The following is a 16,343-nucleotide window of genomic DNA, read 5'->3' on the forward strand; positions in this document are numbered from 1 at the left end:
GTCCCATTGTGGTTGGTAGCTTAGTAATCAGCTTTGAACCTATTAAACAGGGGGTACAGTATTACTGCTAGGACAAAAAGCAATACGGGTGATGCAGTTTCTCAGGATGCAGAAAAGGACCCTACCTGGAAAAGACATACTTGTATTCAAAAACATTCAGAAGACGTAGTGGTTCTCTGTGCATACAGCTACATAGAAATTACAGGATACTTTAGAAGTAGAAATGCCACATGTCTAGAGAACTGTCTTCTTTAGTTTTCTGGTGTTTTCACAGATGTAATAGTTCTCAGAGTTACTGTCCTTTGGATGCATAATTTGTCTTCATCTAAGAATATTATTGCAGCAATTGGTTAGATAGTATCTTCAAAAGCCTGACTGAAAGCAGCAAACTAGGAAGTTAATAGAGTGTACCTTGTTGAAGCACCTGTTTATAGAGTTGGAAGCTGGGCCTGGGAAAGGACTGTGACATTGGATTTTCCTTTTAAGGAGAGTCTGTATCGTTGAGGGGCTGTGTGGACTGAACACCATTATGAGAAGTAACAAAGGTGCTGTTTGCTTTATTTTAAACTCCAAAGCTAAGTAGGCTAACATTTTGATTTGCTGGTCTTCTCAATGACCCTGTGTTTTTATATGTGTCCAGCTTACAGTGTCTCATTGCCTGTTGCACTGGTGGTATGTGCATAGTCATTTGGCCAAAGACTTGCCTTTTTTTCAGAAACTCACAGACCCTCTGCTGCTAAGTATACACAATATTTTGAGCAATTATTTCATATAAAACTTTAATTGCTCTCTTCTTGGAGATCATTACAGAAACTTCCGGGTACACAGGTGGGGACTGACAAAAAGCTGGTGCAAGTACAACAGTTGCTAGTTGTACTGGCCAGTGTAGCTGCCAGCCCTGTGCCATTTAAGAAGAAATTAATCAAGCAAATGACCAGAGTCCTATTTAATGGCATTTCTGCCTTATACAACCACAGAGAACTGGAACAGTGAGGAGAAGAACATCTACTGCTATGGTAAGATTTTACACAACTGTACTATGTCCTTCCATATCACTGTTGCAGTATTCTAAACAGAAGGGAGAGTAAAAAGTTCAAGAAACAGAATGGGAGGTGGAAGATTGAGAAGAGCACTAAACAAACCTATATAAAATGGTTCTAGCAAAACCTGCTCTGGTCCTAGAAACCATATCCAACTTATAATGCTTAGTAAAGGTATGCACTGAAGACCAAGTAGCAGGTTCAAGGATGGAATTGGTCTCCAACCCCTTGAAGATGGCACCAGAAGAGGAAACAGCCCTAGTGGAATGAGCTCTAACAGAAGTAGACAGAGATTTGCCATGAAAGTATAATAAAAGGAAATGACATTAGCTATCCAGAAGAAGATGGTTTATTTAGAAACAGCCAAATCCAATGTCCTGCGATGAAAGCTCATCAGACTTACGAATGGCTTTAGTTTTATCCAAATGGTACCTGAGCTGTCTGTGCAAATCCAGGTATGCAGGACCCTCTCACTAGCTGCCTGATGAGAAGGGACAAAAGAAGAAAGTTGTAATGACTGATTCAAGGACAAAAGAAGGATTAGTATGAAGGTACACCCTGTCCCTGTGAAAAAAAAAACAGAAAACAAAAAAGGAGGAATGGCCATAAGGCCCTAAAGCTCAAAAACCCTCCAAGGAGAAGTAAGAGCCAGCAACAAAACAGTTTTCCAGGAAGTCAGTTTTTCTAAATCAAAACTTAGGTCACAAGGAGGAGGAATAGGATTCCTTGGAAGATGCCTTTAAGAAATTGTTTAACCTGAAAACAAGAATCCAAAGGAGGATTCAAGGGCAGACAAGCAGAAATGGCTGACAAATGGGCCTTCACAGAAGAATAGGCCAGGCCAGACTGGAGCAACTCCTACAAATAAAAGAGGACCAGAGGAACCCCCGCTGAAAAAGGGTCCTGGTTATGAGCATGGCACCAGCCAGAAAATCTTTTCCATTTGAACATATAAGATTCTCTGGTTGAGGGTTTCCTTGCTTCTTGTAAAACCCAGAGCATGTTGAGACTAAAACCCTATCATCCACAGTGTCAGCTAAAGAGTACACAAATGAGGATGGATGAGAGACCCCTTGTTCTGTGTGAGGAGGTCTAACTGGTAAGGTAGCGTGTGGTGATTGCCCCCCGGCCAGATGCACTAAGAGGGAGATCCAGTGCTGTTTTGGTCAAAAGAGAGACATTAGCAAGATTTTTTGAGGAGTCCAGTTAAATCTTCTGTAGGACTTTTGGAAGCAGAGTAATAGGAGGGAAAGCATAAAGAAGCATCCTCTTCCAAGGAAAAGAAAGGGCATCCATCTTCCTTGCCAGATGGCATGGCACTCTGGAACAGAAGATAGGAAGTTGCCTGTTCAGAGGGGAGGCAAAAAGATCTGCTTGAGGAATAACCTACCGATGGACAATGTCCAGAAACACATCTCTGTGAAGCGTCCATTCGTGAACCTGTGTTTTGGACCTGCTTAGAGAGTCTGACACGAGAAAGCACTCTGAAGGAATGTGTACTGCTTGAAGAGTTAACTAATAACTGAGAGCCAACTCTCAAGCCTGAACAGTCATCCTGCAGAGGAGGTAAGATTTTGTGCCTCCCTGCTTGTTGATGTACCACATCACTGTAGTGTTGTTTGTGTAACCTTCAAGGGGCCTTTAGAGAACATGGGGTGAAAAGCTTGAGGAGCCAGAATTAGATCTCTCGTCTCTTTGTGTTGATCTGGTCTGACTTCTGATGGGAGGGCCAGAGACCTTGAACTTTCAGTTGGCCAAAAGAAGCCACCCCCACCTCATGTCTGAGGCATTGGTGAACAGTTCTTGAGAAGGGATTAGAGGCTGAAAGGGCAGGCCTGGGATGAGAGCAAACTGTTGAATCCACCACTCAAATTCCTTCTTTAGAGATAGACTGAAAACCAGAGGGTGACAATGCTGTAGCCAAACCTATTTGATGTACCACTAAAGACTCTGCATATACAGTCTGGCAAGAAGGAGGACTGGAATAGAAGAGGTCATGAATCCCAGGGTCAGAAGAAACTCCCCGGCTGGCATGGCAGTCAGAGAAAGAATGGACTGAAAGAATGCTGTCAATGACAAAACTTTTGGAGGTGGAAGAGAGACCAACATTAGCAGTGTCTGAATCCTGCATCCCAGATACACGTGATTAGGAGAGGAAGTTAGGATGGACTTTTGGAAATTGATAGTGAACCTCAGACTTTGAAGAACAGAGATGGTGTACTCTAGTTCCTGTAGCAGGTGACTGGGAGAAGGTGCCTGAAACAACAGATTGTCTAGATAAGGAAAAATCTGAATGCCTTGAAGCCTGCAGAAAGCAATCACAGGACCTAGGAGTTTTTTGAATACCCTTGGGGCAGTAGAGTGGCCAATGGGCAAAGCAGAGAACTGAAAATGAAAGGAAGACATAGAAAAAAGTAAAAAAAACTTCCCGAAAAGAGGGTGAATAGGGATATGAATGTAAGCATATTTCAGATCCAAAGACACCAGAAAAGCCTGAGGTAGTAAAATAGGAAATCGGGTTTGAAGAGTAAGCATCCGAAAAGAATGGACCTTAAAAAAGGTGTTGGGCATGTTGAGATCAAGAATAGGTCTCCAGGTGCCCTTCTTTTGAGGAACCAGGGAACATAGTGGAATAAAAACCCTTTCCTACTTCGGAAGGTGGGTCAAGTTGAATGGTTCCTTGGTTCACCATTGACCCTAGAACCTCTGGGAAATGAGGAAGTTGCTCTAGAGGAGGTTGAGGAATCCCTGAAAAAGGAGGGAAAGACTTCCACACCATGAAGTAACCCTGACAGATGATAGAAGGAACCCAAAAGTCTGAAGGGATGAGATGCCAATTTGGAAGACAAAAGGAAAACTGAAGGGACAAAAGAACCTGGTCTAAGAGAAGGGGGTCAATTGTCAAAGAGAAGCAGGTTTATCAGATAAAGGAGGCTTTGGCCACAGAAATCTGAGAAAACTTAGCAGAGGGGGCCCACCTGCCACCCTTTCAGCCCTTGGAGGCCTGGTAGAATTGCGTGTGAACAAAAGCAGACCTAGAAGGATAATTCTACTGGAACTTAGTGATAGGACAGACAAAAATATGTTTAAGGTCCTACAAGACTTTGCCTTTCTCTTGAAGAGACTTAAATAGATCAGCAGCAGCAGTCTCAAAAAGATGTTTATTATCTAAAGGAGCATCCAACAACTTGGCCTTAATGTCCTTCGGTAGAAACTGGTGATGAAGCCAATAATAAAGCCTCCTGATAGACCCAAAAGCTGCAGCCCTGGAAGAAGCATCAGCAACAGCATAACTATGCTTAATGGACTGTCAAGCCACTTGAGAAGCAGAAACTAAAATAGATGAGGTAAAAGATTTGCCTTCAGAAATAGGGAGGTCAGAAATAACCTGACAAGCCTGAGTAATCAAGGGCCAGACATCATGTGGGTCTGGTAATTAACAGCCCTAAAGGCCAAAGTAGAAGCAGTGTAAACTTTCTTGCCAATCCTCTCCCTTCCCCTACTATCCTTATCAGAAGGGAAAAGTGTGGATGAGGGCAAGAGCTTAGAATATTTATCAGAAGAGACTGACACCACAGCAGGATCAGCAGAAGGACATTTAAATAAAAACTGACATTCTTCAGGAACCTTATAGACCCTATCAGGTTTCTTAGGAGTAGGAGGCTGAGAATCAGACGACTTGGAAGCAGCAATGAAAATGTCTAACAATGCAATCAACACAGGAGGAACTGCCAGTGGTATCCACCTGAAGCAACTCATAATATCTTCTCTGAATATCAGACATTTGAGAAGAATCCCACTTAAAGTATTCCATTCTCCTAGCAATTGTCTCCAAAGGATAATTCCTAAAAAGGAGACTCAGGACTAACAGGCTTCTCCTCATCAGAACCATAAGCCAAAGGCAAAGGGATCTGTGAAGAATAGGACAAAGACCCCCCTCATCAGACACTGAATTTTCATCTGAGAAATCCGGTTCCCTAAGTCATTTAGAAGGGGCAGAGGTCCAAGGAGGAGCAGGTACCAAAACCCCTTAATCAGGTTTCAGGGCCATCAAGGCAGACAACAATCCCTGAGTAAACTCTTGCCATTCCCTTTGAGGATCCTTAGGATGGACCAAAACATGCTTCATTTTTTTGTCTTTTCTGGAGGTTTTGACCCTTGGTGAGATTTGATAAGAGAATCCGGAACCTCCTCCCTGACCAATTTCTGCAGAATCATTCTAGGACCCTCCGAAATAATCAACTATGGTAAAGTCTCACAGGACGTGTGAAAAGAGATCCACGATGGCCTCTGATGGGGTGGCATCAGAAGAATCTGATGTAGACGCTAAATGATCTACATAGCTATTACCCACTTCCAGAGGAATGACCGGGGAAGGCTGGACAGCTAAAGAATCCAGCTTCTTGGTCCTCTTCTTACCTAGTGGGAGTATCTTGGGGTTAAAGGATTCTGCCATCATACTCTGGATTAACTGTTTAAGCCATTGGTTTTAATAATAAATAGGCAGGGAAGAAAATGGCTTCTGAGTGTCTTAGGCACAAATGCCTTATAGTTACTACAAGTGGTATGGTTGTGGGAAGCACCCAAACAAAAAAGACAATGTGTATGACGATCCTTATGGGGAGTATGCCTCCAAGACTGACATTTTCCCTTCTTGGATGAGATGAATTCTAGGTAGCAAAATAGAACACAAGACCAAGAAAATTAAAAAAAAAAAACAGTGGAGCACTTATCTGGTAGCTAGGTATTCAGCACATCAATAAGCCATTCACACCAACTAGCAATAATGGTGTTCAAACTGGCATCAAAGAAGTTTTGGGTAGCTGCATCTGTACATCCCTTTTATGCCCCTCATTCTGTCCAGGGAGCATATGTGTGATGTACAGTGCATACTAGATCATTAGGCTTTGGTATACTGGCGAAGCATTGGGCTGCCATGGGCAGGGGATCCCCTCTGTTTACAATACTGCAACAGTGATGTAGAAGGATATCTGCAGATACCACTCATCCCCTCTGCTAAAGTAATAAACAATCTTTGAAACCCCTGATTCTTTTTCCATATACAATATTACCATTTGGCTTATATATATCCCCCAGCTACATTACAAAGGCTGAGGTATAAAACATTGAAGCCTCACTCCTGCAGTGCTGTGATTTACCTGGATGACTTTGTTATTCATTCAGAGGACTGTGAGTCCCACTTAGCAAACCTGCATTAGAATCCGTAAGATAGCCAGTATTGACTGTCAGTATTAAGAAGAGGATGCAGGCATGGTGTAAGCCTGGTTTCTCTGATAGGAAGACGATTGGTTAAGACCACAACTACAAAAGATAGAGGCCATAAAAACTGACCTGCTTCCTCCACTAAGGCATATGTAAAAGCTTTTTCTGGACAAGCTGTTTATTACAGAAATGTTTTGCCTAATTTTGTAACTATAGCCTGTCCTTTGACATATTTAACAAAAAAGAAAGCTTGCATCAAGATGAAATGGTCTCCTGAGGCAGACTGCATTTAATGAATTAAAGCAGATCCTGTGTTATGAATCTGTTAGTGACTCCTGATTTTATTAAACAGTTTACCCCATATACTTCCTGCATCAGAAGTAGGGTTGGCAGTAGTACTATCCCAAGACATCCACGGTGAGGAACACCCTCTGTGCTATATTAGTAAGAAGTGAACAAAGGAGCTACTTAGCCATTTAAATGGAAATTCAAGCTATAAAATAGGATTTCTCTCTCCAGAAGTGCTATTTGTTAGGCAGTCACTTCAGTTTGTTGTCTGATCACTCCTGTCTGTAATGGCTAAGTAGACAGACTAATGGCAATACCACATTGTGTTTGTGGGCACGGTTGAACAGATGCACTGATGGCAATACCATGTTGTGCTTGTGGACACTATCCAATAGACAAACTGTTGGCAATTCCATGTTGTGTTTGTGGGCACTTTCCCTCTAGCCTCTTCAATATACATAACTCACCAGCATGATCTAGCCAACAGGAAAGTTGATAAATTGTCCAGAGCCTGTTATTATAATTCTATAACCATGTTTTTGTGCTGAGAGAGGGTAGCTGTAACATGTTGGCTCTGGAGAGGGGTAAAGAACCTTTAAATGTGTGTTGCAGTATGTGGAAGGCGTATTTTTGCATTAGTTAGTTAACATTAGTTTATAGTTGGTGGCTTTGCAGTTGCCCACCCCTAGTGTAAATTTGATCTGGGACCCTCCTCCCAGTCTAGTGTCATTACCTCATTCTACCCAGTACAGGGAAAACATTTGAGAAGGCCAATCAGCTTAGTTTCTGCTACTCCTTTCTCTATTTCCACTAAAAAAAAAAAAAAAAAAAAACACTTTTTCTAAGCTTGTTTCCTGCCTTTCTTGTGGGTAATCTAGCCTGGATATAGATTTGCTGTGTCCAGGACTATTTGTAGACTTCTAGGGCCCAAGCCTTTCTGTGTTGGAGGGAAGCCTTCTAGCTTAATTTTGTTTCTTAGAACTAGCCAGTTTTTTGTTTCAGCACTTGTTCAGAAGTTATTGTAAGCACTAAATAAGCTACAAATTACTACAGCACTCAACTTTCCTCACTGTCTAGAGGAAAACAGTTTCTAGTACTTTACAAATAAGCACCTATCCAGGCATGTCTAAGGGTCAGCTCCCGGTGTTTTCTCCTGTCTACCTGATGAATCTGGGCATCTTGGGGCAATGCAGTAATTGCCTCATGTACACAGACAACCCTCTCCTCTTACCACCCAACACTACAACCTGTGAGAGATGCACTTATATAGCCAAACTGGATGCAAAGCTCTCTTCACCCAAGGCTGGACTAGACAGTCAAGAGGAGAAGGTAAATACTTGCACCACACCACACTCAGCACATAGTCCCTCAAAACCTACACCACCAAAACACACACATAGAAACACAAAACACACACCTACATTCACGGAGGCTCTCAGTAAAAACCTGCCCAAGCAACAGGGACCTCCAAAGCAGAAACACAAGCAACCTCCACCCCCAACACAACCCAAATGACACATAGCCCACAAACTCAGTGTGCCACTCAACCACAGCCCATAAGGCATAACAACGTACACAACACTCTAGTCATAGGTGACTCTATAGTCAGGCACACTGATGTTCCACTCACCAGGCTAAACAAGGAGAAAGTTACTGTCAGCTGCCTGTCGGGTGCCAGGGTCCACCACATAAGGCACACACTTAGGTCACTCCACAACAAGTACAAATATGACTCTGTCATTGTCCATGTTGGTGTGAATGACCTGAGACATACCTCCTTGGACTACATGAAAAGGGACATGGAGGAGCTGTCCAATCTTGTAGCCCAGACAGGTATGACCCTAGCCCTGAGTAGCATCCTGCCATCACCCAGAATGATACCACAGTACAAGGACAAAATGATTGACTTCAACAATTGGCTAAGCTTCTGGTGTCATTCTAAGGGGATCCAGTATCTGTCTGCCTGGGATGACATGATCGACAAGCCACAATGCTTTGCCAGAGATGGCCTGCACCTATCGCCCCTGGGATTCTGGATACTGGCTAAGGCTCCAGCCACCCCTATAGTGCCTTTTTTAGGCAAGGTTCAAATGACAAATTCACCACCCTAACAGGTACAGGCAAGAAGAATCTGAGGGTATTGCTACTCAATGGTAGAAGTCTAAACCTCAAAATGCACTCTCTCGAGGCACTCCTTAAAATGGAGAACATCGACATCTGTGCAGTGACAGAGACCTGGTTCAAGGCTCCAGAGAGTACCCCTGCATTACCAGGCTATAATTCATACCACACCTTTCGGCCACCCAACCTGGACCGAAACACTAAAGGCAGAGGCGTGTCCATATTCATTAAGGATATCCACACATCCAGGCTAGTTGCTCAGCATAATGCATCTGAGATTATCCAAGTGCAACTAACTCTGGGCAAGACCGCAATCCAAATTGTAGCTTGCTACAGATCCCCCACCATGCCCCAGGAGTCCCACTCCTCATTTCTTAATACACTGGAAAATATTAGGGTACAACCCAACACCCTAATAATGGGCGATTTCAGCTACCCTACCATTAACTGGGAAAACTACTCATGTACCAACTCTTGTGCTCAACGTTTTCTGGAATTCATAAATTCCAATGCCACGGATCAACTTATCCACACCCCCACCAGGGGCAGCAATATCCTAGACCTGGTTATTACCAACATGGGCAACCAGTGCTCCACAACAGAGGTCAATTCCTCGTTGGTCAGATCCGACCATAAACTAATCACCCTAGACATCCACATCCCTCCCCCACCCCCCATTAGGGAAACCAAAGTAAAAAATTTCTCCAAAGCCAACTTCACGCTTCTTAAGACAGAAGTGGCAAACTTCACGACACCCATGCTGACAGACAATAGAGGTATTACTGCTGAATCCTACACAAATGCACTTTATAAGCACTTACATGAGTGCATGGATCGTGCAATCCCTAACAGAACCAAGATGATATCCTCCAAAAAAAGGAAGCCAATCTGGTGGTCCCCTGCCATAAACAAACTCTACAACAGAAGAAAGAAACTGTTGCAAAAAAGAGTAAATCCCATGATTGGAGAAACTCCCTGGTCAGCTTCAGTAAGAAGCTGAGATCCCTCATAAAATCCTCCAAAGCTAGTTATGAAAACAAAATCGCCACTGACTCTAAAGACAACCACAAAGCATTCTATAGCTATGTCAAGAATTTCAATGGCAACACTCAGATCTGCTCTGAGTTACAGCACAATGGCACTAAATATACAGAACTAATGGATATTGCCAACATCCTGGCTGATAGGTTCAGTGCTAACTTTACCCCTCTGTCATCCCCTAAAGGGCCCATCTCTATACCAGAAGAATGCAAAGTTCCTGTAATCACGGCTGCACAGGTAAAAAACACACTATCCAAAGCCAAGAACACAGCATCCATGGGACCTGACGACATCCCAGGCTGTGTTCTACATGAACTACAGAATGAACTGGCACCCTACCTAAGTACCATGTTCAATCATAGCCTCACCTCAGGCTATGTGCCCACTGAATGGCGGACAGCGACAGTTATCCCACTCCACAAAGGGGGAGCCACCACAGACCCTGGAAACTACCGCCCCATTAGTCTAACGAGCCTGGTCTACAAGGCTATGGGGCGTATCATCATGGATCTTATAAACAATGACATTGGTAATCTCCAAACTCAAGACCCCACCCAGTTTGGGTTGGTAAAAGGCAGATCATGTCTCCTAAACCTGATAGACTTCTTTGAAGCAGTCACCAAAGCCGTAGATGAGGGTAAGGTGGTTCACACAGCCTATCTAGATCTCGCCAAGGCTTTTGACACCACCCCCCACTCTGGAATTATAGATAAACTCACTAAACTAGGTATAAATCCCTATGTCACAAGATGGGTTGCCAACTGGCTCACTGACAGAACCCACACTGTGAAAGTAGCAGACTCCAAATCCAGCTTCAGACCAGTGGCAAGTGGAGTACCACAGGGTTCAGTCCTGGGTCCTCTCCTGTTTGGTATCTACTTCTCTGAAGTACAGGCCAACACAAAAAGTCTTTGGCTAACAAAGTTCGCAGATGACTGCAAACTAGGAGCCATAATCAAAACTACAAAAGATGTGGACATCCTACAAAAGGGCCTTGCTGAGACAGATGCCTGGTGTCAAAGCCATGGCCTCAAGCTCAATGCCAAAAAGTGCATTGTCATTCCTTTTGGTAAAAACTCAGTACCCATGAACTACCACATAGGTGGTAGTCTACTTAACACCGAAAGTGTGATAAGAGACCTTGGGACACAGGTGGACAGTAGTCTCTCCTTTGATAATCACATTGCCACAGTAGTCAGGAAATCCTGCTATGTGGCACACCTCATCACAAAAGGTTTCTCATCCAGGAAAAAAGAGGTCATTGTTCCCATCTACTCATCACTCATTAGACCCATTATAGAATACAATGCCCCTTTTGGTATGTACCTCACAAGACATCTACAACAACTGGAAAGGCCACAGAAATACCTCACAAAGAGATGCCCTATGCAGACCGTCTCAAAAAACTGCAGCTTTACTCCGTTGCATATCGCCTACTCAGAGGCGATCTTTGCCTAACACACAAAGCTATGTCAAACCCAGAACTTTTAGACATGCTTCACTTAAAGAAATCCCAATCCCTATGAGCTACACGCTCTAGGGACCTAAACCTCGTCACCACAATAAACAGAACATGTTGGAGGGATAGATTCCTGTCCCAGAGACTTCCCATACTCTGGAACAAACTACCTATCTATATCAAACAAAGCTCCTCATTAGCACTGTTCAAGAAAAATCTTGATGATTAGATGGGAGATAGGAAATTCACCCCGGGGATCACTTCTGTGGCTCTGCTCGACAGTGGCACAGGAAAATAATTTTCTTGGGTGGCGAAAGCCAGGGTACCTTTGGCTAGGCTTATATAGGCCCTAGGGCCAATAGCCTAGTACCTACATATGAACCTATGAACATGATCTGAATTATCAGTTGACGGTGTATAAAAAGTGACGACCTGAAAGAAGCAGATCAGAGTAGATCCTCAGTGAAGGAGCATCAATAAGAGGGCATTGGGACCATGGAGTGACATCCTAGTATAGGCTCTCTGTGAATAACAACTGTGGAAGTGCTTGTGGAGTAAAACTGTGGAAGTAACTGCACCAACAGCAGAAAGGTGGGCCTGAGTGAGGCCTACAGCATTGGGCTTTTTTGTTGTATGAAAAGCACAGTTGCTGGGAAGGCTTTGTGAAGTGAACATTAACATTCGCAGGTGTTAGTGATAAGAGCTGGTCATGGGCGAGGCCTGTAGCTTTGGATTTTCTTATTGTATGAAAAGGCTATTTTCTCAAATGTTTTTGTGAAATGAACGCTAAAACTGAGAAAGTATCTAAAGGTACTGTTTATTTTTTCTTTTGCCAAGAGGGCTGATGATTTTCAGTTTGTGACATTCTGAATAAAACTTGGTTCTAATACACTCACTGATTGTTGTATTGTCAAAATAGGAATCATCAGCTTGTTTTTCTTTCCATTGCATCAGTATTTGTGGCATTATGTTAGTGTGAAATCAGTGGAGACTGAGTCTAGGGAAGCTTCTTTTTTCCCATTGTTGTGTGATCTTGAAGTTGATATATGTACGGTTGGAGGGGGTATGGGGACACCCCCCCTCCCAGTTTCTGTTTGAGCAATACAAATGCAAAGGCCAGAACACAGGACATATCGCTTAATAAACCCCACTCCACACTAGATTAATTTCTTCAAATGTCACCCCATGTATGCCACTACTCTATTGATTACAGTGATGTTACTGTGTCCTGTAAATATGTATGTAAATTCTCCTTCTCATTGCTCCCTGTTACCTGTTCAGTCCCTCTGTCTCCTTGGCCTCTTTATTTAACATTACTTATCTCTTAATTTATCCTGTAAACACCTTGTGCTACCCCCTACAATTTCTAGCTATACCTTCGCTTTTTTTCTTGGTACTCTTCTGATTCCACTTGTAAAATGTACACCTCAACATGATGTAAATTTTATGCCTAGTATCACTCTTTCTTTTGTGACTGCTTTGTTTTACCTTTGTGTTCCAATGTTATTTGTAACTGTTATGTTTGATGTAACCCAAGCTGAGCCTGTAATGGTAACCAGACCCAGTAATCAAAATGTAAATAAACGTACATGACTATAATAAAATATAAAATAATACACACACAGTCATATATTGAGAAAATGAAAGAGATAAGAAATGATGGTAACTTTGGAATTATTTCTCCACTTTAAGCTTTGACTATGTAAATATTTCTTTGATATGCATACTGTATATATGTTTATGTTTCTGAAAATCAATAAAAATGTATTCAGTAAAAAAAGAAATGATGGTAACATACAGCTACAATATTTTTATCTCAACCTGTTTTGTAAAATTATATAGACAGAACTCCAGATAATAAATACTCTTAATTTATTAGTATTTGAAATGTTAATAACCTTGTGCTTTTTTTTTCTCAGCCAGCCAAGCTGCCCTACCGAATTCTGAAGCAGCAATGATCAGAAGGCAGTGGAACCAAGTGGCACCAAATACTCTAATGAATGCTTTAATAGAAGCAGAGTTAATCTCTTCCTCTGTTCTTCTCTCTGCAGATAAACCTGGTATGGAGAAGTTAAACATTTGCAATGTCCTTATTATATGAACTAATCTAAGCTGTTGTAGTCACAAGAACCATTATGAAGACTTGTGAACTCAAGATCCATGAATATCTACTCCCACAAAGCATTTCTTGGGCCTTAATTGTAAAATCTTTTGGCAACCAAATAAGCCCACAACACCTATGATTTCAAAATTATTGTCTGTGTAGTTCCTATTGTCTGAACAGGTCACACATGTTCATTTTTGTGCAATATAGTAGTTTCAGTGGAGTACTCATACCCTATGCAACTCTGCAATTGTCATTGTGCAAACCAGTAATGCAGGTGTGCAAGTCTGCAGGATGCATTTCCTCTGTATGTCAGTTTTGTCTTTGCTGTGGTTATTTGCTTTAAAGAACTGTGTGTGTGTGTGTGTGTGTGTGTGTGTGTGTGTGTGTGTGTGTGTGTGTGTGTGTGTGTGTGTGTGTGTGTGTGTGTGTGTGTGGATGTAGATCTGCATTTTCTGTGCATTGTTGCTTGTCAGCATTGACAGTGCAGGTAAACATGTTTTCTGCAGATCAACCAATGCCTCAGCCCTCCCAGTAGCATTAAACCACAAAGTGGCCTGTCTGTGGCTGTGAATATTCTGCTGTGGATATTATTAGACAGAATAACCTGAGAGCTTAAACAACCCTGCAGGACAGCACAGCACCCATGGGGCCTTTCAACTACAATTGTGTATCACTGAGCCTGCTGATATGGAACACAGTGGGCATTCAGTGGCAAATACCTCCCCTAGTATTTCATAGGATGGATCTACTCTCTATGTCTCAGGTGTAGATTACTGGTTCAGTGAACATTTTGGTTCTTGTAAACATGTGGTTGTTTTTATTGTGAGTTCTGATTCATATTGGCTAACAATTACTGAATAAATATCTTTAAATTAGAAGGAACTCTTCAGCCATGCAAAATGAAAGATAAAACAGAAGATGCTCTGGATGATGATGATGATGTAGATGAAGACCGCATGGAACCTAGGTCTGATGATGAAGACACGTAAGTAAAAAAAAAATATGTGTGCATATCATATTTTGCTGTATCTTCTGGAAGTAAATAAATGATATATTAAATCAAATTACCATCATAGTTTAATGAACTGCAACAAATTGATATATTTCAGCTGTTACAGTTTTCCATAAAAGAAAAAAAAATACTCTTGCAGTTCATTATTTAAATGTCTATTTTGAAATGTGTTACCTAATACTGCTGGTGTAAATTTCTTATGTCTGTCTTAGATGCTACACTGTCATCATTATTTACTGGACATGATTAACATCATCTGATTGTGTGGCTTTAAATTGTCATTCACTTCCCTAATTACAATCAGTACCTCCCTTACATGTGTTTTTTTATTACCCCCAAAAACTTATTTCTCTAATCATCAAGTGCATTCTGATTCATGATGTTTTTAACAATAGCTGGTAATATAGCAATAATCCACGGCTGGTTGTGGGTAAATCCAGCATTAGCCACACCTGGCTGTTGGTTACTGTTATTGTAGAATAACATTATTTAAGAAAAAAGCTAGTTACTTTTCTTAAATAATGTCCTTGTATAATGGGGTTGTGCTGCTCTTCTGCATTTTTCACTAGTATCCGGGGACTTTCCTGATGTACTGCGCATGCATATGGGACTTTCATTTCCATGCTTACCAAGTACATCACTGCTATGCAAAGGAAACAATGGAGAAAGGAAGAGCTCTGTTGTTTTTTGTTTTTAATTAAAAAAAAAAAAAAGAAATCAGAAGACTTTCTATGTACAGGAGAGACCGGACAGAGAAAATAAAAGATAATCAGATGTGTTTCTCTAGTTTTGCATAACGTACCTGGTTATCCTTTTATTTTTCTCCATCCCATCTGTCTCATTCTTTTGAAGTCTCTGGTTTTTGAAAGTTTATTTAAAAAAAATAGAATTTCCATAGCATATTAATAGAAGAAAGTCCGGGTGACTGAACTTTTTTCCATTGGTATATGCTCGATCTACAACAGGCACGCTGGTTGGGTTGACCAATCAGCGTGTTCGTTTTCGATGTTAATGGCCAGTCATTGTCTAATATGCAGTAATCATCTCAGCTCATCCCATCTTTAATTGTAGTGTATTATTTCAAACCAGTTTACAAAACAGATCAAATTCAAACAAATTTGTCTCAGGCTTCTCATTAACACGCTGTCTCCTCTCTTCCTTATAAACATTTCTTTTTCAGACCATTACTAACATTGTTTTTATCTACCATATATTTTATCATATCACCTGCTTAACAGATTCAAAATCAAATTGTTTTATCATTCTTCAAAACCACTAGAGATAACAAAACATATTGGACCAGATACCAAAAGAGATGCTGCAGTGCAAGTCTGTCCTGATTCTGAAAGACCTGCTCTCAGTGTAAGTGGCTTACTTTGGTAAGGCCTATCTATAAACAGGCTTACTGTGCAGACCAGATTCCAAAACACCTGCTGTCAGTGTAAGTGGTCACTTACACTGAGAGCTGGTCTTTTGGAATCAGGCCCATTATTTGCCATTTCTTCTGGACATACTAGTTAGGATGGATGCCTCCTTCATCAAAAAGTTGCTTTTCAGTGAAAGTATCTGAAAGATGGGCTAACAGTGGCTTGCCTTTCATGGGCTAATCCGATACCCCATGCGGGGGGTTGCCTCATGTATCCCTTACTTGTTAAAGGCAGTTTTTCCCATTTCACTGAAATGAACATATCTAAGACAGATATCTAATAGTTTATGGCACAGTTTTGGTGCAAAGTATTCATACATAAGCCATGCATAAAAGGACAACTGAGATACTGGAGTTCAGCTTTTAGTACAGTATAGACTGCAAAAATCCTGGCTAATTACCATGTTGATAATATTCTCCTAAGAATCGACCCAGTGGTCAGGTATTTGGGTACACATATAGCCAGTAGCCTTACCTTCGATCTCCATGTGGCCAGAGTGATAAGTAAAGGCATGGCATCTAGGTCCAAATAGGTCATTATCCCACTGTACTCCACCCTTACCAGACCAATCATAGACTACAGTGATCCCTTCGGCATGTATCTCACCAGGCATATGCAGCAACTA

The 16,343-nt window shown here is 41.7% G+C and overlaps 1 protein-coding gene across 4 annotated transcripts in view; it reads left to right on the forward strand.

The window, feature by feature from the left end:
- Positions 1–16,343, forward strand: part of LOC122801936 (serine/threonine-protein kinase Nek5-like) — a 626,240-nt gene that overhangs the window by 600,940 nt on the left and 8,957 nt on the right. For 3 of the 4 annotated variants that reach the window (XM_044071668.1, XM_044071670.1, XM_044071671.1), the window contains 2 exons: positions 13,092–13,232; positions 14,156–14,264. In XM_044071668.1, the coding sequence (XP_043927603.1) occupies positions 13,092–13,232; positions 14,156–14,264 (250 nt within the window). The remainder of the gene's footprint in view (positions 1–13,091; positions 13,233–14,155; positions 14,265–16,343) is intronic. The other variant, XM_044071669.1, reaches the window with a different exon arrangement.

Source organism: Protopterus annectens, chromosome 5.part0 (genome assembly GCF_019279795.1).
Source record: "Protopterus annectens isolate FY-2018-M chromosome 5.part0, PAN1.0, whole genome shotgun sequence".
NCBI classification, from domain to species: Eukaryota; Metazoa; Chordata; order Ceratodontiformes; family Protopteridae; genus Protopterus; species Protopterus annectens.